The 27765-nt window shown below is 47.5% G+C and overlaps 10 protein-coding genes across 10 annotated transcripts; 5 read left to right on the top strand and 5 right to left on the bottom strand.

Moving 5' to 3' along the window:
* Nucleotides 1-61: 61 nt before the first annotated feature.
* On the top strand, nt 62-2908 carry msh-2 (DNA mismatch repair protein; the record flags this gene model as incomplete). The annotated part of the gene is made up of 3 exons (XM_031145759.1): nt 62-85; nt 137-268; nt 317-2908. The coding sequence occupies 3 exons, from the start codon at nt 62-64 to the stop codon at nt 2906-2908; spliced, it is 2748 nt and encodes a 915-aa protein (XP_031009702.1).
* A 1816-nt stretch (nt 2909-4724) lies between these two features.
* Nucleotides 4725-7491, bottom strand: rrp6 (Exosome complex exonuclease; the record flags this gene model as incomplete). The annotated part of the gene is made up of 5 exons (XM_031145758.1): nt 4725-6060; nt 6114-6304; nt 6353-6639; nt 6707-7076; nt 7129-7491. The coding sequence occupies 5 exons, from the start codon at nt 7489-7491 to the stop codon at nt 4725-4727; spliced, it is 2547 nt and encodes an 848-aa protein (XP_031009637.1).
* Nucleotides 7492-7723: 232 nt separating this feature from the next.
* On the top strand, nt 7724-8189 carry MDM35 (Mitochondrial distribution and morphology protein; the record flags this gene model as incomplete). Its single annotated transcript, XM_031145757.1, has 5 exons — nt 7724-7764; nt 7820-7857; nt 7915-7985; nt 8038-8128; nt 8173-8189. Coding segments are annotated over 5 exons (243 nt in total). The 3' UTR covers nt 8175-8189.
* A 552-nt stretch (nt 8190-8741) lies between these two features.
* On the top strand, nt 8742-11505 carry gpi1 (N-acetylglucosaminyl-phosphatidylinositol biosynthetic protein; the record flags this gene model as incomplete). The annotated part of the gene is made up of 7 exons (XM_031145756.1): nt 8742-8861; nt 8917-9009; nt 9124-9285; nt 9336-10461; nt 10513-10974; nt 11027-11127; nt 11203-11505. Coding segments are annotated over 7 exons (2367 nt in total), but the record flags the coding sequence as incomplete, so codon positions are not given.
* A 2725-nt stretch (nt 11506-14230) lies between these two features.
* Nucleotides 14231-16186, bottom strand: FRE1 (Ferric/cupric reductase transmembrane component; the record flags this gene model as incomplete). Its single annotated transcript, XM_031145755.1, has 1 exon — nt 14231-16186. One exon carries the CDS (start codon nt 16184-16186, stop codon nt 14231-14233), a length of 1956 nt encoding a protein of 651 aa, XP_031009642.1.
* Nucleotides 16187-16271: 85 nt separating this feature from the next.
* LHYA1_G000765 (putative prefoldin subunit) lies at nt 16272-17334 on the top strand (the record flags this gene model as incomplete). The annotated part of the gene is made up of 6 exons (XM_031145754.1): nt 16272-16459; nt 16506-16649; nt 16702-16813; nt 16872-16970; nt 17024-17149; nt 17218-17334. Coding segments are annotated over 6 exons (786 nt in total), but the record flags the coding sequence as incomplete, so codon positions are not given.
* Nucleotides 17335-17789: 455 nt separating this feature from the next.
* sec14 (Sec14 cytosolic factor) lies at nt 17790-18994 on the top strand (the record flags this gene model as incomplete). The annotated part of the gene is made up of 4 exons (XM_031145753.1): nt 17790-17981; nt 18038-18087; nt 18140-18263; nt 18317-18994. 4 exons carry the CDS (start codon nt 17790-17792, stop codon nt 18992-18994), a joined length of 1044 nt encoding a protein of 347 aa, XP_031009640.1.
* Nucleotides 18995-19470: 476 nt separating this feature from the next.
* On the bottom strand, nt 19471-21806 carry tif225 (putative translation initiation factor eIF-2B subunit epsilon; the record flags this gene model as incomplete). Its single annotated transcript, XM_031145752.1, has 3 exons — nt 19471-21498; nt 21582-21638; nt 21690-21806. The coding sequence occupies 3 exons, from the start codon at nt 21804-21806 to the stop codon at nt 19471-19473; spliced, it is 2202 nt and encodes a 733-aa protein (XP_031009645.1).
* Nucleotides 21807-22631: 825 nt separating this feature from the next.
* SKN7 (Transcription factor) lies at nt 22632-24904 on the bottom strand (the record flags this gene model as incomplete). Its single annotated transcript, XM_031145751.1, has 6 exons — nt 22632-23164; nt 23211-23406; nt 23458-24360; nt 24414-24557; nt 24629-24701; nt 24792-24904. The coding sequence occupies 6 exons, from the start codon at nt 24902-24904 to the stop codon at nt 22632-22634; spliced, it is 1962 nt and encodes a 653-aa protein (XP_031009646.1).
* Nucleotides 24905-27275: 2371 nt separating this feature from the next.
* LHYA1_G000761 (UPF0235 protein) lies at nt 27276-27696 on the bottom strand (the record flags this gene model as incomplete). Its single annotated transcript, XM_031145750.1, has 2 exons — nt 27276-27428; nt 27484-27696. The coding sequence occupies 2 exons, from the start codon at nt 27694-27696 to the stop codon at nt 27276-27278; spliced, it is 366 nt and encodes a 121-aa protein (XP_031009643.1).
* Nucleotides 27697-27765: the final 69 nt, after the last annotated feature.

Raw genomic sequence — 27765 nt, 5'->3', positions numbered from 1 at the left:
AACTTGTACAGAATCCAATCTGTCTTATTAAATCAAGCAAAAGACTAGAGATACACCCACAATGTCATCACGCCCAGAATTGAAGGTACTTTCAACCCCAATCGATGACTTGGGAACGCCACTCTAACTTGCACAGGTTGACGATGAAGGAGGCTTTATCAAATTCTTCAAAGCTTTACCAACTCACAATGCTGACACCATCCGGATCTTCGACCGTGGAGATTACTACACTGCTCATGGCGATGATGCATCCTTTGTAGCTCGGACCGTAAGTCCTCTTCTCACAATATGTTTTCATTACTAACACATGATATAGGTCTATAAAAGCACCGCAGTGGTGAGACAATTGGGCAAAAATGACTCTACCGGTCTCCCCTCGGTCACTATGACTATCACAGTCTTTCGAAACTTTCTCCGAGAAGCCCTCTTTCGATTAAGCAAACGAGTTGAAATATGGGAAACAACCGGACGAATGAACTGGAAGATCACAAAGCAGGCTTCACCCGGAAATCTGCAAGATGTCGAGGAAGAACTGGCAGGAGAGTTCGATGCTGCGCCAATCATTTTATCTGTCAAAGTTACAGCAAGGGCTGAAGGAAGAAATGTCGGGGTATGCTTTGCAGATGCTAGTGTTCGTGAATTGGGAGTTTCCGAATTTCTAGACACCGATTTGTATTCGAATTTCGAGTCCCTCCTGATTCAGCTGGGAGTCAAGGAATGTTTAATACAAGTCGACAAGTCTGAAAACGATGTCGAGATGTCGAAGCTCAAAGCTATCATCGACTCCTGCGGTGTCGCGATTTCAGAACGAGCCGGGTCTGATTTCGGCATCAAGGATATAGACCAAGATTTGGCAAGGCTCTTGAAAGACGAGAAGGCGAGTGGAACTCTGGCTCAGACTGATCTTAAGCTTGCGATGGGTTCGGCTGCTGCTTTGATCAAATACCTTGGACTTTTGCACGATTCTTCGAATTTCGGCCAATATCAGCTCTATCAGCATGATCTTTCCCAATTCATGAAGCTCGACGCTTCGGCGCTAAAGGCGCTAAACCTTATGCCTGGACCAAGAGATGGAGCGAAGACCATGTCATTGTATGGCCTACTTAACCACTGCAAGACACCTGTCGGAAGCCGATTGATGGCACAGTGGCTCAAGCAACCTTTGATGAGTAAGGAGGAGATTGAGAAGAGACAGCAGCTTGTTGAAGCATTTGTTGAAGACACAGAATTACGACAAACGATGCAGGAAGAGCATCTACGATCCATTCCAGATTTGTATCGACTTGCCAAGAGGTTCCAGAAGAAATTGGCAAATCTCCAAGATGTTGTTCGAGCATATCAAGTTGTCATTAGGCTACCGAACATTATCGGCACTCTCGAAGGTGTCATGGATGAGCAGTACAAAGATCCTTTAGATGAAGCATATACGACCAAGCTCAGGGAATATTCGGATAGTCTGGCAAAGCTAGCCGAGATGGTGGAGACGACAGTTGATTTAGATGCCATGGACAATCATGAATACAAAATCAAGCCCGAGTTCGATGATAGTCTCAAGATGATCAAAAGGAAGCTGGATAAGAATAGGCACGAGATGGACACAGAGCACAGAAATGCCAGTAAAGACCTGGGCCAGGATATGGACAAGAAGCTTTTCCTCGAAAACCACAAAGTTCACGGCTGGTGTATGCGTCTAACCAGGGCAGAAGCTGGTTGCATCCGCAATAATAAGGGCTATCAAGAATGCTCTACTCAGAAAAACGGTGTCTACTTTACAACACAAAAGCTGCAAAGCGCTCGACGGGAATACGATCAACTCATTGGAAACTACGAAAGCACTCAACGCAGTCTAGTCAACGAAGTAGTCACCGTTGCCTCTTCATATTGTCCAGTGATTGAACTCTTAGCAGGTGTCCTGGGCCATATGGATGTCATTATCAGCTTCGCACACTGTTCAGTACACGCACCCACATCTTATGTCCGTCCCAAGATGCACCCCCGAGGAGAAGGCAACACGGTTCTGAAGGAATCTCGACACCCGTGTATGGAAATGCAAGACGACATACAATTCATCACTAACGACGTCAACCTCACTCGCGGCTCCTCCGAGTTTCTTATTCTCACAGGCCCAAATATGGGCGGCAAGAGTTCGTACATACGTCAAATCGGAGTCATTGCCCTCATGGCCCAAATTGGCTGCTTTGTACCGTGCGCTGAGGCGGAACTGACTATTTTCGACTGTATCCTTGCACGTGTGGGAGCATCAGATTCCCAACTCAAAGGCGTATCTACCTTCATGGCTGAAATGCTCGAAACAGCCAATATCTTGAAATCCGCGACCTCAGAGAGTCTAATAATTATCGATGAGCTTGGCCGTGGTACAAGCACATACGATGGATTCGGACTCGCTTGGGCGATATCTGAGCACATTATCAAGGAGATTGGATGTTTCTCTATGTTCGCTACACATTTCCACGAGCTGACTGCTCTCGTTGATACCTTTCCGCAAGTAAAAAATCTTCACGTCGTAGCTCACATCGACGATCAAGGAAAAGCGAAGCGCGAAGTCACGCTGCTGTATAAAGTTGATGAAGGAGTCTGTGATCAAAGTTTCGGCATCCACGTCGCTGAGCTTGTGAGATTCCCTGAGAAGGTCGTCAACATGGCGAAGCGGAAATCGGACGAACTTGAGGATTTCACGGGGAAGCACGACGCAACCGCGCTTAATGTTGGGAAGGAGGATGTAGAGGAGGGCAGTCAGTTGCTGAAGGATGTTTTGCTGAGGTGGAAGGAACAATGTGAGGGGAAGGACTTGAGTCGAGATGAGAAAGTAGAGATGATGAGGGAGCTGGTAAAGGGTGATGAGAAGTTGCTTGCCAATCCTTTCTTTAAGAGTGTAAAGGCTCTGTAAAAGCGCTTGTGGGAGGTATTGGCGTTTTGGGATTCCTGGTAAGCGCGGTATTTGAGCTTGTGGCTATGGTCTGATGATAGATGAACTTAGTGCATTTACACGAGACTGGCATGTAAGATAATATGAGCAGGAATGATGTTATTATATCTATCTTATCGAAATAAAGTGAAGTCAAGATTACTCGCAAATTCAGGGGCAAAGTGACTTGTGTTCCTTCTAAGCGAGAATCATCTTCCAACCCCTCGCGGACAGAAAACGGCACTTATAACCATCGACTTGAATAATAAAGTCTCACTTCACCTAGGAAATTATAAATCAGTACCGCCTCTTTGTCCACTTTGAGCCCTCACTTACTTACATTTAATTACTTGATTATATACGCAATCTGAGGTATCTAATGTATAGGCCGCAAGTCACGTACATCATTCACTTACATGCTAGCTATTCTCTCGGGTCTACCGAATGGTTGTAAATAAGTAGACTTGGCCGTCACTAACAACATGGCAATCAAAACTATTCAGCACATCGGCGCCACGAGGAGTAAAACTCGCCGGTCAAGTTAACGGTCTCGAGGCAGTTCCAAGATATATACATGTAGCATTGAAGATTCTCTCCAAATAGTCCATCTAGGTGATCAGTTCTAGTAGTGTTCACTGGTGGTACATGTGAAATATGATACTTTGACAGCAGCTTACAGCTTGACAACAACTCGACAGCCATTTATTAACTCCCATCGGCCAATTGTCTAGCCTGGGTAGTTCCACGCAATTTGAAATCATAGTAGTCTGGTCAGGTTGTTGAGAGTGTCCACCGACCGACCCAACAGACAAGTCTTCTTCAACCCTAAGTGGATCTTCAGCAGCTTTGAAGCGGACCCGTGAGCTAGTGATCTGGGAGATTAGGGACCTTTATACTTGCAACGAGGATAGATGGAAGGATTCCCGTTCTACTCTACATGCCACGAGCACTGAGTGGTTTTGCTTTAGGTTCTGATCGACAACTTTGCCGCAACTCTATTCACTCGGAACCTCTCCTCAAAGACTCGTTACTATACCGTTATCCCTGAAACATCTACTGCTCAGCCAAACTCTAAGCCATAAATAAAATTCATCAAGTCGAAGACCTAAGCTTGAGGAGATAAACGCTTCTAGGCCAGGGCAAGGTTTGGAATATCGGGAAGAAGAATTCAAGGACCACCAAATTCATGTCAGAACGGTTGGTGGTAGTAGGTCAGCCTATTGAATCTCAAGAGACGGTGGTGCTCAGAAGACCAGTAACTCATAACCGCACCATCAGATGATTTGACAGCAAATTCACAGCTTGACAACAATTCACAGCTTGACAACAATTCCGGAATTGACAGCACCGCTACCACAGCTTTAAAAATCAAAAGATTAGGAACTACCTACAACTTTGCCTCTTGGTCTTAAGATAGAGGGGTCTCATGTTTTCATTGTGCCCTGTATGGAAGGTCCCAAGTTGCTCCTGGAGGTAATATAGATTATGGCGCGTTTAGACGGATTGTTATGGACGAAGAATGAGATGCGAGAGATATTTATATTTGTAGCAGCGGGTGTCGTATGGATTAGGAGCGCACTAAAGCAGGTAGGCTGCTAGAGGAAAAAGTAATGTAGTCAGCTGAATCATACGAAGCAAATCACTGGCGAGCGGTCGACTGTTCAAGAGCGGTTTCATTTCTTCCATATGCAAGATCATTGATTGTTCTTACTAATAGAGCGTCGTATGGGTATCTCCTCCGCATGCATTTCCATTTCCATTTCCATTTCCCATCATGACCACATATCTCATCACCCTCTCAATTCTTAAATGTATGACTCCTTCCTGGCCTCTCTGTCTGCGCCCTCCTCATCCCTTTAGCCGCATTCTCACTCTTGCTATACGGATCAAACGGCTTCTGCTTCTTGTTCTTACCACCCTCTCCTCCCCCTTTATCATTCTTCCTCTTCGCATGTAACACTGATTCCGCTTTGCTATAATCGAATGGCTCTTCTTCATCCTCATCCTCAACTGCGTCACTAGTTGGTCTCGATGCTTCGGCACTAGCGGCAGCCTTTTCCTTCTCAAGTTTTCTTTCCTTTCTAATCAGCTTCTTCTTTTCTTTCTTCGTTAGTGGGCCAGGATGATTGGTTTTCGGGTTTTTCGGGGCTTTTTGGATTGCGGTAGCGTCCGAGGGGCTGGAGAATGATATGTCGTAGTCGCTGTCCTCTCCCTCTCCCTCTTCATCAGAGTCAGCTACAGATATATTCTCGCTGTTCCGTTTAGTGCCGCGTTTCAAAACGAATGGTTCGTCTGATTTCGGTACTGCTTTGCTTGGCTGTATTGGTAAGGAAGTGGTGGTTGGTAAAGAGGCTTGTTGTGAGAATGGATCATTGGAGGATTGAAAGATGTTGGGTGATAGTTGTGGTAGTGGGACGGCAAGTCTGATCTCTGCGCCTAGTTTTGTGGGGGTTGATTCGTCCCAGATGCTGCTTCCAAATGCACCGCCCCAAAACGTAGAGCTCGAGCTGCGTAGGTCATCTCCATCTACTACTGCGACCAGTGGTACGGATGTCGGGGACTGAGTTTTGGCCTTGCCAGCTAAAGATGGAACGTTGGCTTTTGTTGTGTCATGACGAAGAGCATCCATCATGCTTGGACCATCTTTTCCTTTGGCCTTTGCAGTCTTAATCACATTCAGCAACTCGCCAGCGCGAGACTTTACGCTATGTGATATTGGTCGAGCGAGCCCAAGCAGAGCAATTTGGTCTGTGGGTATCACCTTTGCAATACTGAATATAACGTGGTTTGGCATCAAGAATGCTGTGCTATCATCATCCGCCCGTGCGATCTGATCCCGCCACTCGTGAATAGCCCTGAATACTGCAAATTGCTCATTGTTGAAAAGCGCTGGCGTCTTCACAAGCAGTGGGTACCATCCGCCAGGACCTCTGCCACTTTCTGTATTGTAAATTTGGCGTTCGTAACGTAGCAGGGAGACCTCTTTTGACTTTTGAAGAACCATTTCCATGCGATTTTCGTCAGGCACATCGGGATTTGTTCTATCTAACAGTTCATTACGCATGTTATCGTAGATGTAGAGAAGGAAATGCGTGTCTGCTCTCGCATAGAAGAACATTTCCTGTGGAAGGGGTCTGAAATATGATCAATAAGATGAAAAAAAAAGTGAGCAAAGAAAATTACTGACCGAATTCTCCAATCGGCTAGCTGATATTTCTTGTCCGCATCGAAGTCAATGAACTTTTTCAATAAGAAGGCTAAGCTTCCTCCTTGGTAGCCTAGAGTTTTACTTGCCCAGTGTGTATCAAATAAGCCAACCACATAGAGTCCAAGATCTCTTTGAAGCCAGACAATGTCCATATAAGCACCATGAAAGACCTAAAATGTTAGAGGAAATAATAATTCCATGGGTATGTCAAAAATTACCTTGATAATTTTGGGATCCGCAAAGACTTCGTTAAGAACCTGTAGCTTATGTCTCCAAGGCTTCAGGGTATCTACAATCCAGTCTTTGCCGCGAATGCTGATTTGCATTAGTGAGACGAGACCAACGTAACTTCGAGAATCGTGATGCTCCAGATCAATGGCGATTTCACTTGCACCCTTGAGATCCCCGAGCATTTTCAACACACCCTCTTCAGTATCAACCCAGGTAGCTTCAGTGGTATCAACCGGTTGGTACATGATCGGCTCTGCTCTCTGGTAAACCGAATCTGGGTATTGAAGGTGTAGGATTTCTGTCTCATAGGGATGTCTGAATCTAAACAAGTTGTCAGTAACTGCCAAGCTCTTGTCCTAACATTGTGCTGCCCATCTGCTTATACTTGTCGACATGCTTCTTGAAACTCTGTCTTCGATTTCTTTGTTGTGACTTGCTTAAGCCCTCAAGAGAAGTAGGTGGCGATGGGAGAACAAGTAACGGAAGAAAAGTGGTGTAGTCATACTGCTTCTGGTCGTAATCATTCGTTATTATGCCAAGGCTTTCCTCCAAAGGTACTGTGGCGTGGGGCTTCGAGGTGAGAAGCGGTTTCCATGGCGAGGTGTCTTGGTTGTCTGGTTTGATATCGAAAGCAAGCTGCGGCTTGACAAGGTTCTGGTTCCGAAAGGCATTGCCCAAGGAAGTGGTGTTTTTCTTCTGATTCGATGTTGCCTGCCAATTTGTGAGTTGAGATGTTTAGATTCAAAATTGCAAAAGGGCATACCTGATCCGCAGGCGATTGCTCCTTGCGCTTGATCATGCCCGTGTATTCATCCAAGCAAGTGTCCGTCTTCTCCAGGAGGGAGTCAATAACATCCACCACGCTCCGCCAATTGTTTTCCACATCATCAAGCTCTTCAAGGGCCGGTGCCCGCAGGTCTGAGATCGAAGTGGCAGACTTGAGCAACTGGGAAGATAGGTCAAGCAAACGATTGCTTTGCTCATCCAGAGCGGTCCCAACTTCGCGATTCAAGGAGCGCTGAAATGCAAGGTCTTCGGAGGATATTTGGCCTGTGGTCCGAGTGGTTGCAATCAATGAAGCCTGAACCTGTTCTTGCAAGGACTTGAAGTCCAGGGTTTGCTCCATATCGGCGGTTGACGCAATAGCAGTGGGTTGTAGAGAATGCTGAGAGGATATGCGCATGCGGGACAAAATTGTCCAAAAATTCAATACCTACCCCTGCTCGCGCTGGGGCTGTAAACATATCGGCGAACCTAAACGCCGGCAGAGCATACATAACTTTAATTGACGGCGGAGCGGGAGCCTCGTCTTTCTTTCTTTGCTGTACGGACGATTCAACTCCAAAATAAGTCTCACGATGTCTGCCTCATTGGCTCCAGAATGTAACGAGGTCAAGGAGTAAGTCCCTCAACATTATCAATACAATACAATATACTTATTGACTTTCTCTTAGACGCTACGATTCATGTTTCCTCAAATGGTACAGTGAAAGTGCGTCATTCGCCGCCTCTTTCTTCCTGCAGCTGAGCTGATTTGATTTGCCAATAGAGTATCTTCGAGGGAAGGGCAAAACAGACGAATGTTCCGCTCTTTTCAAAGACTATAAGCATTGCTTGACCGTTTGTTCCCTTGCTCTAAAGCTATCAAAGCTCAGCTTCTGATTCCAGGTAGAATGCTTTGAAAGAGCGTGGCATCGACAAGATGCTGGAGGATGCTCGAGAGGACCACAAGGAGAATGATGCTGCAAACATGCGGCGAGGTTGTGGGTATATGGACATATTCTATGACTTTTGCTAACATTCATAGAACAAAACAAAATCTGACTATCAATCTGGACAGCAACATTGGCACGGCGTTAGGGGGTTCACTCGGCTCAAAATGTAAATGTAAATTTGAAGGCATCTCTATTAACTCATGGAGGGGAACTGTACAACAAATGAAAACTTTGATCTATTTGAATTCCTTCAATTTAACATGATAACAAAATAAACAAAAACAAGCCAAGTTTAGATTATAAAAGCCAAGAATCCGGGGAAGGTCTATCACATGATGATATCCACAAGCTTTAATCATTAATCAATCACTCACTTAATCAAACAGATCCCTGCAAAGAGAATCTACACCTTTATCCCAAAGTGAAATTGACCCCAACAGGAACCGAAAACATGCTGTACATAGCTTCGCCGCCAGCTTGATGATGTGGGAATCTGATCTGCACCGAATATCTCACCGTCGTCAACAGCCTCCCGCCTTCACCAACACCATTCGCAATCTCTAAAGTACTGTACTGTACCTCATCCCTGCTTGTGGCCGCGTCTACCCCCAACAGACCAATATCTACACGACAGTGATGCACCTGCGATAGAAAGAGATTCATGCACCCCTTCTCTGTTCTCACTCTTGCGATCTTCGTAGCCGGCTACATCACTGCAAGGTGGGATCTGGTTACTCGACTTTATGAGCTTGCAAACTTCGCCTGGGACCACGGAGTCGTCGTACGTATTCTAAAGCTCCCCCCTTCCTAAAATCTACTAAGAAACTGTGGCATAGACGCGTACGGCAAAGGGATTCGCGATCCTTTCCCTGTTCTTCTTCCTATTCATCATACCATTGGAGAGGCTAGCCTCGAGGGAAACGCAGTTGGTGAGGTGGTTTCCCCAGGCGCATTGGATGCGACTAATGCCATAACAGCACCCACGAGCTTCGAGTGCCGGAATATCTGCGCGAGAACAGTTACGCCGTCGGGGCTCTTTTTAGAAGGCCACCAGTAGCTGGGAATCTGTCATGCCCGATCATGATGGGCTTATGAGAATATTTTGGCCCTCCGATCTATCCAGAAGCGATGCCCCGGGGATCATAGTGGGATGGAGAAACTCCGGGCTTGATGTTTTTGTGGTGGCTATACTGGAGGAAGTCGATGTGAGTTGTGAGGAGTTCGTTCAGAGGAGCATTTTCTGACGAAGAGTTAGGCGCGCAGTGTGGAAAATGCCCTGAAGGTTGGGACCCTGTTTCGAAGTGCCAGTCATCCGATTGCGCGGATCTACGAGTTATGCGGACGGCCGTCTATGGAGGTTTTGGGTCTGGCAAATTCCCCACAGATTGAGGTTGAGGTTCTTCAAATACATGCTTCCAAAGGACCACATTTACGAATGCCACAGATCTCGTGCGCAAGAGCTTCTACAGTACAGATAATCATGTTTGAGCGCCCGTTACCGAACAGGATGCAATACATATCTCTAAACCCGATTTCGCTAGCTTTAGGGGACAAGGCGGAAAAGACAAATCATGCGCCCGGGAGCGTAGATGCGGAAGAGGAAAAGGAGGAAATGAAGAACAGGGCGAGGACCAAACATTTGGTCGAGAAGCTAAGACTTCACACAGTATCCGTTCATCCACCGTCACAAAAGGAACAGGCACTGCCAAGGATTGTCAACCAAATCAATTGCTCTTTCGAATTGAACAAGCTTCTTCAAAAGAACATATCACTCGTAGGCAGGAGATCGCGACGAAGTTTAAGTGTGTCAGAGAGGGTTGTAGAATCTGCAACGGGCATGCGAGACTTTGTAATTGTGGCTCTATGGCGGGTGATGACTCTATATATCTATCCCATCATCCGAAGGGGATTCATACTCGGTCTTGTATGCCATAGATTTACTGCAGAAGCACTGCTGCTTGTTTTGGAATGGAGGGCCAAGCCGGACTACGCAGCATTGAAAGACATATCAGCTACCGCTCAGCAAGTAGAGATACGGCTTCAACAATTTTGCTACTGGCCGATGCAGTACATCACTTTACGAAAGAGGAAAAACGACTGGGAAAGTGTGACTACAAGCCACCCAGACTATATCAGATTCTACAACAGTCTTTGGTTGGTTGCAAACGATGTCATTATTGGCATTGCGCTGGGTTCGTATATCATTGACAACTCGGCATGGGTAGCTGAATCTATCAGCGAGTTTCTAAGTCTGTACTCTATTGCAGTGTTGCGAAGAACCATTGCCTGGTTGATGGACTGGCCTGCTGGATTGAAGCTGAACAATGAACTGGCTGCCTTCCTTGGTGATCTATTTCTGTGGGTGATTGATCACTGGTCAAGTGAGTACCCCTATTCCCACATCCTATGACTTCTTATTAACGAAATTACAGACTGTCTCGAAGCTCTAAGGCCTGTGCTACCTCATCTGATTTGGTTCATTGGATTCTCCAGTTTCGCTGGAGCCAGCATGCCAATAGCCCTCTTCTCAGATCTCCTCTCAATCCTAACCATCCACATCTACTCATTCTACATGGCCTCCGCCCGCATCTTTAACTGGCAATACACAATTCTCCTATCCCTCTTCCAACTCTTCCGAGGAAAGAAGCATAATGTCTTACGAAAGCGTATAGACTCCTGCGACTACGATTTGGACCAGCTACTCCTAGGCACCATCCTGTTCACACTCCTGTTCTTCTTACTACCAACCGTGATTGTATTTTACCTCACCTTTGCATGTTCGCGCATGGCGATCATCTCCTTGAAAGCCGTTTTAGATACGCTACTTGCTTGTCTGAATCATTTCCCCCTTTTTGCTCTTATGCTACGAATTAAAGACTCCCAACGACTGCCTGGTTTGTCTCCTCCATTCTCACTTATTATAGCTAGTACTAAATGTCAAATTAGGTGGCATCTGTTTTGAACTTAAAGATACCCAACAACTCACCCTCTCCACCCCAACAACCGACTCCCATGGGCCTCCCCCAACCTCCTACATCTACCTCAAAGTTAGTATCCTTCCCTTCCACATCCTCTTTTCCGCTTCTCCCCTCCCCCAAAATTATCCAACTAACAACCACCAGTCTGTCCCCCTAACCTTCCGCGCAATGTTCCACCAATACTTCCAACTCGGCCACCGCATCCGCAAACACTACCTCTCACCCCGCGTCCTCCTCTGTCTCGCAACGGGCAAGTTTGTGCCGCCCATACACCGCAAAAACCTGTACAGTCTGCAATACAGCATGTTGCCAGCACGACGAGCGGGAATTATGGATATGTGGCGTGCATTGACGGCGAGAGAAGAAGGTGGGAAGGAGAAGTGGGATACGGGTGGTGGTGGGGGTGCGTGGAGGGTTAATGGGAAGAGGCTGAACGGGGGCACAAGGAGGTATGCTCATTAAAGGAGGGGGCGGGGGTGGTATTTCTTGTATATATTGTAGAAGGATAGACGTAATGATAATCGATGGACGGTTAGACAATAAATACCCTAATAGCTTGTTATCTTACCTTGTCATCAGAGTCCGGTTCCATGTATGCTGAAATGCTCTCCTACATGAATGTGCACACCCTGGCCTCGACAAACCTATCGTCGTTCAATTGGACCTTGACCGCGTGCCAAAATACCTCACAGATCTAGAGCCCGTATAGTAAGTACTGTAAGGATTTCGAAAAGCGGAAGTAGAAGTCAGTGTTAATATCAACACCACTCACTATTGAAGCAAAATGCAAGGAAATCTACTACAATACACCATCCACTCGCATATGAAATGATGCTGCGATGATCTCGGTGTACCATATCCTCCTAGTTTGCTAAAGTAAGTTTAATACGCAGATGATTCAAAAGGAATGACACTGATTAAGAGCAACAAAATACACGCCTATATCCCAGTGTAAGTTTAGTTTTCTTCCCTGACCCCCAACCGCCTTTGAGTGCAATCTATCAAACCCGGATTCTCATCGATATGTAGTTTATTTGCAGTTTAGCCGCGAAAACCGAACACCGTTGAGAGAAATATAACGCGGCCTCTGAGCCTAGAACAGCTGACTGGTGTGGTCTTATGTAGTCTGAATTTGAGCAGAATTTGTGACGGGAAGAGAAGAAGGCAAGAAGAATATCTCCTAGAATAGTTACAATTTAGAAATTACATACGGACCTGCTGATAATCAACCATAGACGCTAATGAGCAGGGAAGGAAGAGCTGAATGAAATTAATGATACAAGCTGAAAGTGTTTCCGTCAAAACAACCACGAGACGCCATTTACTCTTTTCCAATTTCCCAATTCCCAAACACTCCATTACCAGCAATTAGATCTCTCGGCACGCGTTGCCCAAGGGAGTAAGTATCCTACAGCAATGCTCATCTTAAAAGGTGCTCTATTAATCTAAGCCAGCTTCCCCGCCTTCCAAAGCGTCCAAACCGGCACCGCAATACTCGCGCCCCAAACACTCGTCCGGGCCAGTGCAAGCACCTCACTAGTCGTACTGATATAAAGCGCGGTATACAGACTCCTGAGTCCGATATACCATCCTGCACTCTTATTTAGGTCTTCGGACGGGATGTGCATCATTGTCCCAGCGAGCTGCGTAGGTAATTTAGCATGAGAATGATCTTGTTCAGTTCGGTAAAGGTAGGGAGGGGTAAAGGTAAGAAGAATGAAGTGGGGGGGGGAGGGGGACGCACCATAGCAGCTGCAAAGAGAGGAAATCCCTCCAGAGCGTTGATGTGTGCGCAGCGTGCGCGGTAGCATTGGCTCCAGATGGAGACTGGGACTTTGCCTTTCAGGGTATCCATGTTTGTTCGCGGCCTGGGCTTTGGGTTAGAATGATGATTTGTTTTTGAAATATGTATCTTACAAGCACGAGTAAGTCATCAGTGGGAGGAGGAACATACATGGCGAAACTCCACTTCCCGCCAGTGGCAGCCATCATTCGAAGAACATTATAATAATTCGGTACAAAGGCCAGGCCATAAGCGGCTGCGATGGAGGGGAGTGCATAGTTGGTTTGTTGATGAGACATTTCGAGCGAGTTTGATTTGATCGAAAGGTTTGTAGATAAATAAGACGACAGAGAGAAACGGTTACTCTTCTACTGTACTTATACTTCATTCCAGATACTTACTTATACGGCGACTTCTGCCAACTTTACCCTGGTCGTGTGCCATTGCGGGAGGTCTCGGAATCCTACAACTCTGATCTTTGGCCCCAAGTTCCAACAGATGGTCACGATCTCCCATGTTGATGTCAAAGGAAGGGGAGCCTCTCCACCAGCCGGAGATACTTGTAAACGCGGCGGAATGAAATTGGCGAATTTTGTAGTACGTGCACAGATTTAAGTGGTATTTTTCAGTACGTCCAGGTCCCTATATTCCGCCGCGTTTATCTCCGACCGTCCGGTGTAGAAAGCGGTCCTCCTTGTCGAGCACGTTGACGACCGTCCGGCGTTCCTCTATTAAAAGAACTAAATATTTTCTACAACCCTAGTTATTGGACGAAACGAGTTACAATAGACGACGCTTCCTCAGCTAGTGCTACTATTTCCCTACTACCCCGTCTACCTTTCGTACTAAATTTTGAATCTCAAGCCTTAGCCTTCTTTCAGCTAGCTAGCTGCGGGCATTGAATATGCAATGGGCGAGATTGAACTTGTTATTCATTGCTGTAGACGCATTAAATCTTTGGAAATTGGGTCCTATATCGACCCTGAAGGTAGAAGAACTATGTACAGTAGAATTAGGATAAAAATAGTGCTGACTTACTAGCTACAGACTCGCAAAGGCAATTTGTCGATAAGTTGTTTGTTCTTGCTTTGATGGTAGAATATGTCATTCATAGCCAAGTATGTCGAGGTTAGTTATAGCTTGGGGTATAATGTCTATGAGCCGCACCGGGCGCAAATCTAAAATATATGCACAAAAACCTCCCAAACATGCATACCCAAAATTCAAATCAAAAGCCATAAACCGCACAGTCCTGTAAACTCAAAATCATAACCAGACCAGACCAAACTAGAATTCCTCAAAACCCATCCCGGCAAAATAATAAGGAAGTGGAGGACATAATATATATACGCGCCAAAACACACATCTTGGGGTTCATTCATAATCTCATCACCAGCCAAACTTCTCAACCGCAATCTCGACATCAAGGCCATCTCGAACCATACCGGCGCATGTATTACGCACAATTCTGTTCATGCCATCTGGTCCACTGACCAATACACCAATACTCCGTTTCGGTTCTACAGCATGTTTACCAACGGTCTCTTTAACAATGGCTTTCAAGTCCGGTCTTCCAATCTCAGAAGTAGCGCGAGGGACTAGAATCTCCACCCCCATATTCTCCACATCCCCTAAAGCCTTCCGTCCAATCCAGTCAATATGGTCACCTTCGTGGATAATCCACACTAGCACAATCCTCTTCCCGCGTAACGTCTTGGAACTGGGGGCGGTCTCCATATCGGTACGCCGCCTGGTATCGAGGAGATGGTGGATGAGAGGCCAGGCGACGGCAATACCGCTTCCACCGGCGATTATGAGTGCTGTGGAGCAGGATTCGACGAGTATGCGCGCGTGAGGGGAACCGTAGGGTCCATCGAGACGGATGGAGAGGGTCTTGTGGGAGCGAGCCCGCATTAGGAGGTCCGCTGAAAAGCCACCTTGAGCACGGATTATGAGGTCGAGAACCGCTTTTTCGTCTTCTGGGCCTGGGGCTTGGGAGGCGATGGTGAAGGGGTGGGCTTGCAGAATGTGTTTTCGTCCTAGACTTGGGATGCTAACGAAGACGTGGTCTGTTGGCAGCCAGCCTGCTGTGGTGGGTTTTCCGAAGATATAGCGGGGTTTGCGTTGAATAGTGATGATTGTGGATAGCTTGACTGTATCGTCGTCTTCCATGATTGTAGCTCTCGCTTCGAGGGTGCTGGATTTTACCCCTATTCGGTAAACGAGGCGGTCTATGAGGAAGATGGCGAGGGAAACGCCAACGTAGGGTCTTGCTGCTGAGTGGTGCAGGAAGACGAATATGAGGCCGATGATTTGGAGAACTATGTGTAGGCCTAGAAATAATTCGTACCAACGCTGACGGAAACTGGCAAGAGATGTGAGGTATAACATCTCGTAAGATATCAAGGCAATGAGGCCAAGAAATGTCACTTTTAGTGTTAAGAAACGTATGAAACCGAATCCGCTAGGACGAAAGGTTTGGTACCAGGTAGCGATCATTCCCACGAAGTGGAGGAGAGCCTCAAGACATAACAATTCTCCCAAACGACGGTGTATGAGGTTCAAAGATTCATAAGATTGGCCCATGAGTAACCTTAAGGGCTGGTTCTTCGCGGCCAGTATATATAAGTAGGGGAGATTGGCTACGAATAGCAGACCAAATCTATCGGCCCAGACGAATGTTTCAAAACTGTTGAAGTTGATATGGTAGTACATATAAAAGATATTCAGTCCAATGAAGGCCAGAACTGCCAACGAAGCTCCATTTGATGGAAGGACTTTGTTGAAGAAGGGTATTGGTCTTGGCTGGTAGACTAAGAATGCCCTTATATAGGAAATCATAGTTCGTCGAGAATACACTGGATGGGGTGCATTCCCTTGATGTAGAAGCGGGGTCTCCTCGTCTTCGTCTTCATCCTCGTCCTTGCTCAGATCCCTCCGTGGCGGGCTTGCAGACCCTTCACTGCCTTGTGTAGTACTACTACCTGAAAATGAAACCCCTTCGACTTCACAGACACTGATCCTGTCCCTTTGAGAGTATGGAGTAATGGTCTTTGCATCTGCATCATATTCGTCCTCGGCCCCAAAGGTTCGTAGCTTCATCGCCCGTCGTCTCCTCCATCGAACCAGTTTTCCCGACCAGTGTCCTACGGATAACGAGAATATAATCCCCAAAATAATAATATGATAGGTCAAAATGAATCGTCTCGAAAACAATATCCCTTCAACTAATTTCCCCAGTCGCGGATCCGCTTGGGGAGGCTTGTCGTCGGCGGTTGTGTAGGAGGAAGCTTTGAGCGAGTATCGAAGGACATCTTGTAGCCATTGTGATTCCTCCATCGTCATGTTATCGACCAGTCGCCGCCGCGGTCGTATTATGATGACACAACCACAACGAGCAGGTACTGTACACTTGTACAACTGATAAGAGAGAGAGAGGTTCCGAGAGCGGGCCGGCGGGGGCGGGTCAAGCCACCCTAGCGTGCCAAGATGCCAAGACCAGGTTCAGGTTCCAGCTGTTGAATTTCGAGAGCCTCCAGAGCAGAGCTCCAGGACAAATTTGCCTGAGCTGTTGTTCAAGCTCTCCACAACGCCGAAGATGGCAGACAAGGAGCTCAAGTAAATAACACCCCTGAGTATTATCTCACCATACGATCGAAAGCAGAACTGATGCCTCAAGCAGGAAAGATGGAGCGGCGACCAATCCTCGAGGCATCCCATATGCGCCCTTCGTCGACAAGGTGGAAGATTATGTTACCGGCCGCGCAGAAGTCGAGGCGACCTTGAAGAAGTTCCAAGAGATGATACAGTACGTTGTCAAATCGAGACTACCATTGACCCAGGGCTCATATTTTGGTCAGAAAATATCAGTTCATGGAAGCAAATAAGCAAAGGGCAGCAATGGGCCACAGAGAAAAGATACCAGACATACAGAAGACGTTGGATATGGTGAAGTTTCTCAAGACAAGAAAGGTACGTCTCCGAGTTGGAACTTAAACTTCGAAGTTCAGGAGCTGACCAGATGTGATAGCCTGGTGCGGACCCTATCGAGACAACATTCGAATTGAACGACACTCTGTATGCAAAGGCAAACATACAACCTACGGAGGAGGTTTATCTATGGCTTGGAGTGAGTCCCCAGTCTTCCAGAGTTGATGTTCGAAGCACCACTGACAGGGGTAGGCAAATGTTATGCTTTCATATCCCATCGATGAAGCCGATGAACTTCTTACGACGAGACTTGCAACAGCCAAGCTGAATTTGACAAACTGTGAAGAAGACCTTGACTTTCTAAGAGAGCAGGTTACGGTATGTATACTCCATGAAATGCAAATGGACGTTTTCATTCTCTTAGTGGTGAAACTAACAATAGGCAGACTATGGAGGTTGCTACGGCACGAGTGTATAATTGGGATGTGACTATGAAGCGGAAAGAGAAGCAAGACCAAGTAGCACTGGAATCTGGAGGAAAGGATGGGTCGCCAAATGGATGATATGGCCAAATATTGGTCAAATCGAGCGCAATTAAAAATCGGATAAAAAGACGAGCTTAATTGAACTCATATAGTGCAAACAAACAAACCCTTTTATGTGAATATTGTGCGATTGTTGTCTCGTATGATCAACTAATCTTGGCCATGTTTGAATGAATAACATGCTCGAAAAGACAATTAATTAATTACCCCTTTCTCGCTTCCTTCCTATAATTTGATTGGCCCCCACTTATTGCCGCATCGTCACTCCGTATTTGCCTCGAGCTCGAGCGTGATTGCCCCTGCCCTGCCCTGCCCCAAAGAATTTCCAGGCTAGAACCTTGCTTGTGTTGATCGATATCAATACCCAAGCAGCAACCCCACGAACAACTCTCAAGGTCCCACAACTCTTCCTACCTCCTCTCGTCTCACAACTCCTTCCTACCTCCTCTCGTCTCCTCTCCCCCACCGTCGCCATGGCTTCAGAATATCCTACCATTGAGAATCTCGATCCCAAGTATGATCATTACGACTATCCCACCGTATCGTCCAACAAGCAAAGCGGCCACCCAGGACACACAACCCCCCAGCAGGATGCCCAGGTTTTCCAACTACGCACAAAGCTCGAGTCAGATGGATACACTGAGCGACTGGATACCATAACTCTGGTACGTCCCCTGCCCTTTCTAGATTTTTGAAGTCTGTGGCTAACTTGGCGGTGTAGCTACGATTTCTGCGTGCCCGCAAATTCGATGTCGCCCTCGCTGAAAAGATGTAAGCTACCCCTCACCAACTATACGAGACATCTGCTAAATACATGGCACAGGTTCGTCGACAGCGAGGCATGGCGCAAGGAAACCAACCTCGACGATTTGGTGAGGAACTTCGACTACACGGAGAAGGAAAAAGTATTCGAATACTACCCTCAATATTACCACAAGATTGATAAGGTAATCCCCACTTCACATCTGCTACCGTGGACATATTACTAACAAGGGCATAGGATGGGCGACCAGTCTACATCGAACAATTAGGCAACATTGACCTCACCGCCATGTACAAGATTACCACCTCTGAACGAATGCTGCAAAACCTGGCCGTCGAATACGAGAAAGTAGGCGACCCCCGTCTCCCCGCCTGCTCACGAAAGTCCGGCGCACTCCTCGAGACCTGCTGCACGATAATGGATCTCAAGGGAGTCGGCCTGGGCAAGGTCTCCTCCGTCTACGGCTACGTCAAGCAAGCTTCCGCCATGTCGCAAAATTACTACCCCGAGCGCCTCGGCCGCTTGTACCTGATCAACGCGCCATGGGGCTTCAGCACCGTCTTCAGCGTTGTCAAGGGCTGGCTTGATCCCATCACCGTTGAGAAAATCCATGTGCTCGGCAGCGGCTACCAGAAGGAACTGCTCGCACAGGTCCCTGCTGAGAACCTGCCCAAGATCTTTGGCGGCACTTGTGAGTGTGCTGGTGGATGTGCGCTGAGTGATGAGGGTCCTTGGACTGATCCTCAGTGGGCGAAGCCCCCGAAGTGGCTGCAGGCAGGGGAGAAGAAGGCGGAGATTATTAATAATGAGAACGTGAACCCGGCTACTACTGATGCTGCTCAGGCGCCCCTCGCTGCTGCGCCAGCTCCTGAGGCAGCTGCTGATGAGATTAAGGCTGCTCCTGCTGCGCCATAGATGAGGGTAGGGGAAGTTGGGGAGTGAAGCATGATTGGATGGTGTGGTGTGAAGTTGAGACTTTGCAATGGGAGCGGAAAATGGGTTGAGAAGAGATGCTGAGGTTGGGCCTCTTTATATAGGATTTCCTATGCATCGCGAAGCCCTCGGCGATGTTTGAGTTACTAGAGACAGTACAGGAAAGAAACAATACCTGAATTGGGGCCCAGAGAATATGATTGTGTCTTTCTGCAAGTTTGTGTGAGATAGTATTTTCAGACCCTCCTGTCATTCTAAATTGGAGATTTATGTAACTTCCTGGGATGCTTATTTTTGTCTTCTAAAGGACATCCTAATATCAGTTCTTCAACAATATTCATTGAAACACTCAAGGTAATCAGAAGATAATTCGTTTGACAGGCATTTTCCTACTCGTATAATCTTGCGAGATAGCGACTCATCAATCCATCTATTTAACACAACCATCATACACAAATCTACTCATCCTCACTCTCCTCCTCACTCTCCTCATCACTCCCACTCTCACTCTCACTCTCCGCCTCCTTCAACCACTCCACAAAAACCCCCGTCTTCCCCCTAACCCTCATCATCTCTACATCCTCATCCTCGCCCATGCCCTCCGCCTCCTCCCACCACCTCAAGAACGCCTCTTCCCCAACAACCTCCTCCTCATACAAGCGCTGGCACACCGCCGCAAGAACCAAAGGCCCACTGCTTCGATTCACCGCATCTTTCTGCAGACAGCGCAGGAAATCAACAGCGTCTTCTTCCGTCCCCGTACTCAGCGCTACGTTCTTCAGGAACTGCACCGCGCCGCTGGTAGCGAACGCCGACGCGGCCGCTTTGCTGGCTTCGGTCTTCTGATCCTCGCCGTCGACGAGTTGCGAGATGTGCTTGCTGAACGCTACGGCGATGGCGCGGCGGATCTGGTGATCCGTGGCGTCGTTGCTGAGGCGCAGACCCATGAACTCGAGTTTCGCCGAGTCGAAGTCGCCGTGTTCGTGCAGCGTGTCTAGAATTCCTTGCACGGCGTCGTGGTGGAAGCCCTCGTTGTCGCCGTCGTCGGAGAGGGAGGTGAAGGAGGAGAGGCGCGAGCGTGGACCGGTGGGTTCGTCGTCGGCGGAGAGGGATGAGGAGAGGGTAGAGATGGAGGCGTTGGAGAGGTTTAGGTGTTGCGTGCTGTATATTAGGGACGAGTGGAAGGCGGCTTCTTCGTCATCGGAGAATTCTTCAGCGTCGCGGAACTCGTACCCGTGGCCTGATGGGCCGACTATTGAGGGGTCCGAGGGAACTTCTTCCTCTGTTTCGGAATCGGCGTCGCGTTTCCGCTTGGCGCGGGTGATGCGCTGGTTGGGTTTTATTTCAGTGTTGTCTGATATACCGACTTTGTAGGATATTAGAGCTCCGGGTTGGATTTTGCAGGACTTGCCAATAACGGCTTCGTTGGCGATAATTGCTCTCTCAACATTGGAGCCATCCCCGATAGATACGTTGTCCCAGATGTAGGCGTCCTTAATAGTAACGTTTTTCCCGATTTGGCAATCCCTTCCAATGATACTGTTGGACACCACGCTCCCAGCGCCCACACTTGTTCCTTTCCCAAGCACGGTTTTCTTACCCGCTTTGCACGTCCTAGCCAGCATCACATCGTTCTCCTTGTATAATGAGCCCCTTTCGAACTTGTAGCTTTGCCCTGCCACAAGATTGCTGTCCGGAACGAGAGGATATGTCCACCTCCCAAGCACATCTTTGCTAACCGAGTCGTATGATTGTAAATTGAAGACTCTTGCCGCATATCGATCATCCACAATCTCCGTATGTATCGTCTTCCCATTCAGTTCATAATCCTTCAACACGCCATGCAAAAAATGCCGCCTCGGAACCTCATAGTCAAAACTCTCAGCCCACAGCGCCAGCACATCCGGCGTGCAGATATCAATGCCACAGTCGATCAGATCCGTCCGGACCTCGATATCCTTATGATCCTTCAGCAGCTCTTCGTCCAGATCCACATATTTGTGTGCTTGCAGTGGATGCATCTCTTCATAATGCACACACCGATTCTTGCTCGGATCAACCACAAAAACAGGCGTAACTCCCTTCGCCTTCGTCCTATGCTCCCCCAGTCCCCCAGCTCTTAGAATCATAGTCATAATAGCATTCTTGTCTTTAATCCTCCTGTCCCTATGATTCCTCAACGCCTCATCGATAGGTAAATTCGAGACCAGGTCTCCATGCACCAGCAAGAAATCCCCTGTAATCATATCTCTCGAATCCAAATCCCGCAGCGCGTCGCCTACGGAGCGGGCTGTAGTTTTCACGATCTCGAGCGTGTTGAAGGGCGATGCTGCTGAGGTGCTGGGGTGCCATTTGGAGGAGAGGATGTAGGATTGTACGGCGGTGGTGTGCGCGCCGCAGTAGATGAAGATGTCTGCTACACCGGCCATAGCGAGGAACTCGAGCGTGTATTCGATGAGGGGCGTGTTTGCTAGAGGGAGGAGGCACTAAACATGGCGTTAGCCATTGCTCAGCAATCCTCCTTTTATCCAATTGACTCCAAGGGTATGAATAGAATAGAAGAGCTTACTCTTGGTCTTTCCAGTGTAAAGGGATTAAACCGCGTCTCGAATGAATCTGCGAGAATCTGTCTAGAGTTAGTATACTTCTTTTCCGGCATAATTGAGCTTGCACATACCACAGCTTGGAGTGTATCCTCTCTGTCATTCTCCGATTTCTTCCCACCAGCTGCTTTCTTCGCCTTTGCCGCTCCTTTCCCCCCCGCGGCTACTCTGCTCTTCTGAGCATGCGACATCTTGCGCACTTATCCCCCCCGGCCTGTCTCGGTATTTCTTTTTCTTATAACAGAATACGTTAGGTCGTTCAGTAACTTTCTCTCAACTATTCAATATACCAGTATTCAGGTAATTTAGAGGTAAATCGAGGTAAATCGAGGTGGGGTGAGAATTGGAGGCTCAAAAATAAAAATATTTAGAGCTTGACTCACAACCCGACCCGACTCCCGCGCGCTAGTGTGACAAGGCTGGCTCGCCGGCCAGGCCAGGTTCCCTTCAGGGGATTGCTTGCATGCCATCAGCTCATAAGAGTCTAGACGTCGATAGACCTTTTATATCCCGAGGGAACACTCTTTATCTCAACGTCTCTGCATATCTCTGTTTCATTTCTTCTTCCTATTCACACTTTCTTTATTTTGCGAACTTCTACGCTTGTCATCCTGCCCTCTCTGCTTCGTTTGCCCGAGAAGCATATATTTCACCCGACATATCCTCAAATGTCAAGGTAGATAGTGTATAAAGTGGTATGTCGAGACTAAATAATGGCCACACCGACTGTCTTGTCAGGATGAAATGTCATAACCACCAGCGCCAGCAGACCAAGCACCGAACCATGCAATTCAAGCCTACCCTCAAACGCCGCTGCGAACTTGCAATAACCATATTTCCACCAGCGCCGAAAACATGTCTTGTCTCATCTCTTCCCATCAATCAAACACCAAATGCACATGAGCGTTCTGTGGGGGCAGACCACATATTAAATATACAAATGTAACGAGCAAACCATCAGATGGCCATCTTGGAACAAGGGATTCACCCTTTATATCTTTGCGCTATACTTCCTGCTACTGTTGGAACCCCCCTTGGCTGCCTGGAGGTGGAGGAGGGAACATCCTCTGTCGCTTCACATCTGGATGCTCCTCCGAAGGACCACCGCTCATATCCGACATGACCCTCCGATGCTGTGGAGTTCCTCTCGGCTGTCCAATTTGGTTTGGTGGAAGTTGGTACCCATGTTGCGGATGTGGATGTGTGGGGGTCATGGGATAGGGATTATCTCTCATAGGCGCCTGCATGTAACCAGGCGGGTGTCCTACAGGCGAATGGCCTGGTATTTGGTTCGGCGAGTGCCAAGATCCTGCTGTGGCTGGTGACTTTCCCGGGGACGTCTCATCTTTCAAAGACTGCCCTGCGGATAATTGGGCCATGTTCAAACCCAGAGGAGGATGAGGGGCGTTCTGTGGTGCGAATCCACCTGGGTGTGGCATTGGCGCTGAATTAGGGAACTGAGCGCCTTTCAAGAAGGATGCTAGATGCTTCTGAAGTGATTTTAGCATGCCCTCTTTGGTGAAAGGCTTGGGTAACACATCATTCATTCCTATTCAAGTCAGAAGTTATGCTAGAAGCCATGATAGTGGACTAACCGTATCGGAAGTACATATCAATATCGTCGGTTCTTATGTTGGATGTCATTGCTACAATTGGAATATCTGGCCGGAATTCTCGTATACAGACGGTTGCAGAGACACCGTCCAGGTTGGGCATAATAATATCCATGAGGATGAGATCATATTGGCCCGCACCATTGTTAATCTTGTTTACGGCTTCGAGACCATCACGCTGAGAAATATTAGCAAGAGGCTAACTATCATATAACCAAGAAAAACTTACAGCAGTCTCTACCCCGCATTCAAAAGCTTGCAAAAATTTGGAACCAATTTTTGCACACATCTTATCGTCCTCCACAAGTAGAACTCTGGGCTTGTTCATTCCCCATATAGGTTCCATAAGACCCTTCTTTCGGCCAAGATTTGCATTTCCCTCGGGCACCATTTCTGGCATTGGATTAACAGGTATCATGCCATGAGGAGGTAGTGCGTAAGGAATATTGTTGATATGCTCGCTATTTATCGGGTCGATGCCATTTGTATGGCCAACAGGATAGACCATACTATCTAGGTCATTGCCTGCTGAGTACCCAATATGTGTGCTTGATGTTTCAGATGGTGGAGCCATGGTGGCACTGTGATCATTTGGAGGCGTAGAATAGTCATTGCGGAATTGCAAATCCGCCGACAACTGCTCGAGCTCCTTATTCTGGAGGCTATCAACAGAAATTTCACCGAGAAGTTCAGACGCCTGTTGCAGCGGAGAGGCAGGATGGTCATCTACCGGGCCATCGTTTGACAACGGTTCTCTAGACCCTATCCCAGGCGCAGCATTGTTCCCAAAAGGCCCTTCGATCCGGCTGTTGCGCCTTTGCGCGTCGACACTGTGCAAGAACCCCATCACTCTATGCATAACCCCATCATGATTCTTGACGAACTTTTGTAATTGTACAACTTGTTGAAGTAAGACGACGTGACCTTGAGCCAAATCTTGGTACCTCTCGGATAGGTGTTGAAGCTGTTGTTGAGTTGCCATTAGTTGGCTATTGATAAGATCTATTTGCTGGGCTGGGTATTGATCATCTATGGCTTGGGCAGGTTTCCTTGGGGCGGGGGCTTTTCGTCTGATATTATCCAACGAGTCTTTCTTGTTCGCTTGAAACTCGGGGTGCTTGAATTCCCAGGCCTGGTCGATAATTAGTCTCTAATACTTATAGCCCAGAACAAATAAATACTGACATTAGGCCCATACTGCGACGGCGCGTTATCTTCGTTGTTCTGTCTGACCTTGTGGAAGTCATACTTGTTTAATTGTCGGACGAAACTCGCAAAGTTGCTGTGCTTAAAATGCTTTGGGAGGATAGACTTGGTAAACTTTTCGTTCTATGGCGGGCGTCAACATCAGCAACAACAACAACAACAGCAAATAGGGTATGATTGCGGCCATTCCATACCTCAAGTACCACAAAGCTCTCGCCCCCTTCTCCCCAACGGACAATGGCATCGTACGAGGGGTCCTCCAACATCCTAGTCCAGCGCGTTAGTCAGTTGTCGCATCAACATATTACCACATGGCTCTTCTGAGACAATGGCTACTCACTTGTATAGTTTGCGAACCTTCGTGTGATGATTAGATGTGGCGCCGTGAAGAGAGAAGATCTAGACCATGAGGAACTTACAAAATCACTAGAATTGTTCGCGGCAGAACCTGCCATATCCCCCTTGTCCATCGTGATGCGCTTTTGGGGGAGGGGGGGGCTAGCTGAGCCTTCGTCGCAGGGGGTGGTCCTGTCGTATGGTATCCTATCCTGTGCTATTCTATCCTTTCCTTGCCTATCTTACAGGCGCACAGTGGTATTCGCAAAGGTTGAAGGCGAACGACAAGATGGATGAGGTAAAAGCAGACAGACGCACGGGCGATGAAGAGTTCGTCCGAACGTCACTGTGCAGCAAAAGATCCCTTGGCGAATATTAGGGGTGTGGTGTGGGTGGTGGTGTCTCGAACTTGTCTGGCGATGCTACAGTACGCCGGATTCGGACTGGCACTGGTGGTGGTGCTCTACAGGTACAGTAAAGGCGATTGATATTGATTTAAAGATCTAAACAAGGCGAGAAGAGACAGGACAAGTAGTTTTGGGAATGAAATCGGATGCAATCCAATGCGCCCGGCTGCTCGTAGCCTAATCGGGACTACTTTACTAGCATGTTGCACACACTGTTGACAAGGTTGATCAAGTAAATACAATTCTGATGATATTACTGTAGGGGTGCTGTGATTCCCATCGGGAATCCACTACTCCAGCCTCCAATCATTGAACCATCCCACCACAAAGTCTTGTACCGAGTACTCTTGTGCTGGAAGTTATGAAGCCATACAGCGCCACAAAAAAAGCCATCGCCATCTTGTGCTGGCCCTGCTGGGCGGGTATTGATATCGCGGCCATACCATATCTGGACTCCATCCCAGCAGCGCCTCAAGACGTGGAATGTGGACTGACTCGGTGCATGAGTAGGGTACAGTGCGAGTACCGTACCGTACCTACTGTACAGATCACCATCAAACTTTGACCGGCCAACAATCAACAGCGGGGCCAAGGCGGTGAGATACACTGCTTGGGTAAATATATCCAAAGGATCCGATCTTCAAACTGCAATGATCGCCTACGGAGTAGCAATGCCGCCCAGCAATAATGGCGTTTTTATCACAGATTATCTTCATTTCCGACGCAACTACCTCGGGGGAAAAGAAAGTGTTGTACAGTACCGTACCGTACCGTAAAAGGAACCATGGGCGTCTACGGTACGGTACGGTACATACTTCCTGGTGCTCCCCTCTTTCCCCTTATAGCCTCCTCCTACTGACACTCTCAGGTCCCCCCGCTCAACCCACCAAATCAATCCATCCTATCCCAACCAGCTGGGAATGACGCAGTCAGTGAGATTCTACGACGCCACATCCGAACAAGCAGTCTCGGGGTCTCGGACAGACTTTATTAGCAGCAGTATCAATGATTCAACAAATTCTTCAAACCGATTACTGTAACTCTATTGCTCGTATATCTTTATATCTCCATTCTCCTCGGGAATCGGAAGGAAACAACCCCACATATTTCGGCCTGCCTGCCATCCTTTGAGTTCGTTTCGAACCTATCAGACAGATCTTTCCGATGATCTTTATGTCTAGCTGAACCTGAAAGGGCTTTGATCGCCCCCCGGGTATCACCAAAGCCCCTAGCCGCGCCGCATAGGAGGTCCCTCCATGCCAGCCTGCCACTCCTCAATATTGCCTCAAGGGTTCAAAGACGGGACCATACTCCGTAGACTGACTGCTACGCAAAAAATCGTATCTCGTCGCAATCTCTCTTGTGGTTGCGCATCGCGATCCTCTACAAATTTATTCGGACTGTTCCTCCGTCCCGCCCGCGTGTTTGGTCGTAGTATTGGAGGAAAAGAAAAGACAACGTATTTACAGTTTTGTACAAAGCCTAATAATAAAGCCTTTCAATATTGCGGCTTAATACGGAGACAAAGCTCCTGGTATTTTGTCATCAAAAGCACGATTGCTTTGTGTAACAATCATTTGGTGGGTGTATCCTTGCGTCGATCTTATCGAGAGAGCAACATCTATGTGCCTTCTCCATAACTCCAGAGCCTGCCGGGAATACCTGAGCTTTATATGTCTCGCGGTGGAGCGAAAACAAGGCGCCAACTTATCATGTCGCAGCCTACTCGCAAGCGGGGCGGAACATTAAAAGTTGATGCTGTGCCGCTCCTTCTGTCCCCCACGAGCGTGTCTATAGTACTTCGTTTTTCGACTTTCGTTTTCAAGGGAATCTTTTTCATCTCGATAGCAGCTCTAGAACATAAGTCTCATACTCCAATTTTAGACCCTATAATGATATGCTATAAATCCCGAGATACCTTCCCATCAACTCAGTTATTTCGTTCATGTTCCCAATTCTCAAGTACGCTTTATAAAGTAGTTAGATATTACGGCTGGAAAGCTGATAGATATCCTAGGCTCTATGACTTAGACAACGCTCGTCAAGAAAGGCAACTGAGAGAACAAGCTTACCTCAACCGGCCATCAAAAGTCCAGTCCTAATCATCAACAGCGTTCTCGAACTTTTCCCTAATTCCAGAGATACACTTCTCCTCGTCTCCTTTGATATCGATCCCCTCAATAGCAACCGTCTTGTTACGTGATTTCATGCCTCGAACGATCTCTACATCTGACTTAGGACAATTGAGAACCTGCAACTAGATCAGTTTGCCAATTATCTTAACTTAGAACTGTAAATGAACTAACACTACTAATTACTTCTCTCACAGCCTTATTTGATTCACCCTCCCTGGCTTGCGCTGACACGCACACCTCGATGACATTCTCAGAAATAGAGACGATCCCTTCTCGTTGCTTACTTGCACCGGGCTTGACGTGACATTTTAGGTAGATATAGCCTAATGCTGATTTTGCTGATTTCGAGGACAAGGCTACGTGCCGAATTGCGAGTGAGGCCATGGATGGATGGATGAGGTTGGATGCATTCGGCTAAGCGCCGAATTCGAGGTTGGTGTATTAAATGTTGGC

The sequence above is a fragment of the Lachnellula hyalina genome (genome assembly GCF_007821495.1).
Source record: "Lachnellula hyalina strain CBS 185.66 chromosome Unknown contig00003, whole genome shotgun sequence".
Lineage (NCBI taxonomy): Eukaryota > Fungi > Ascomycota > Leotiomycetes > Helotiales > Lachnaceae > Lachnellula > Lachnellula hyalina.
Note: the sequence above shows the minus strand (reverse complement) of the source record. Positions and strands in the feature narration are given on the sequence as shown.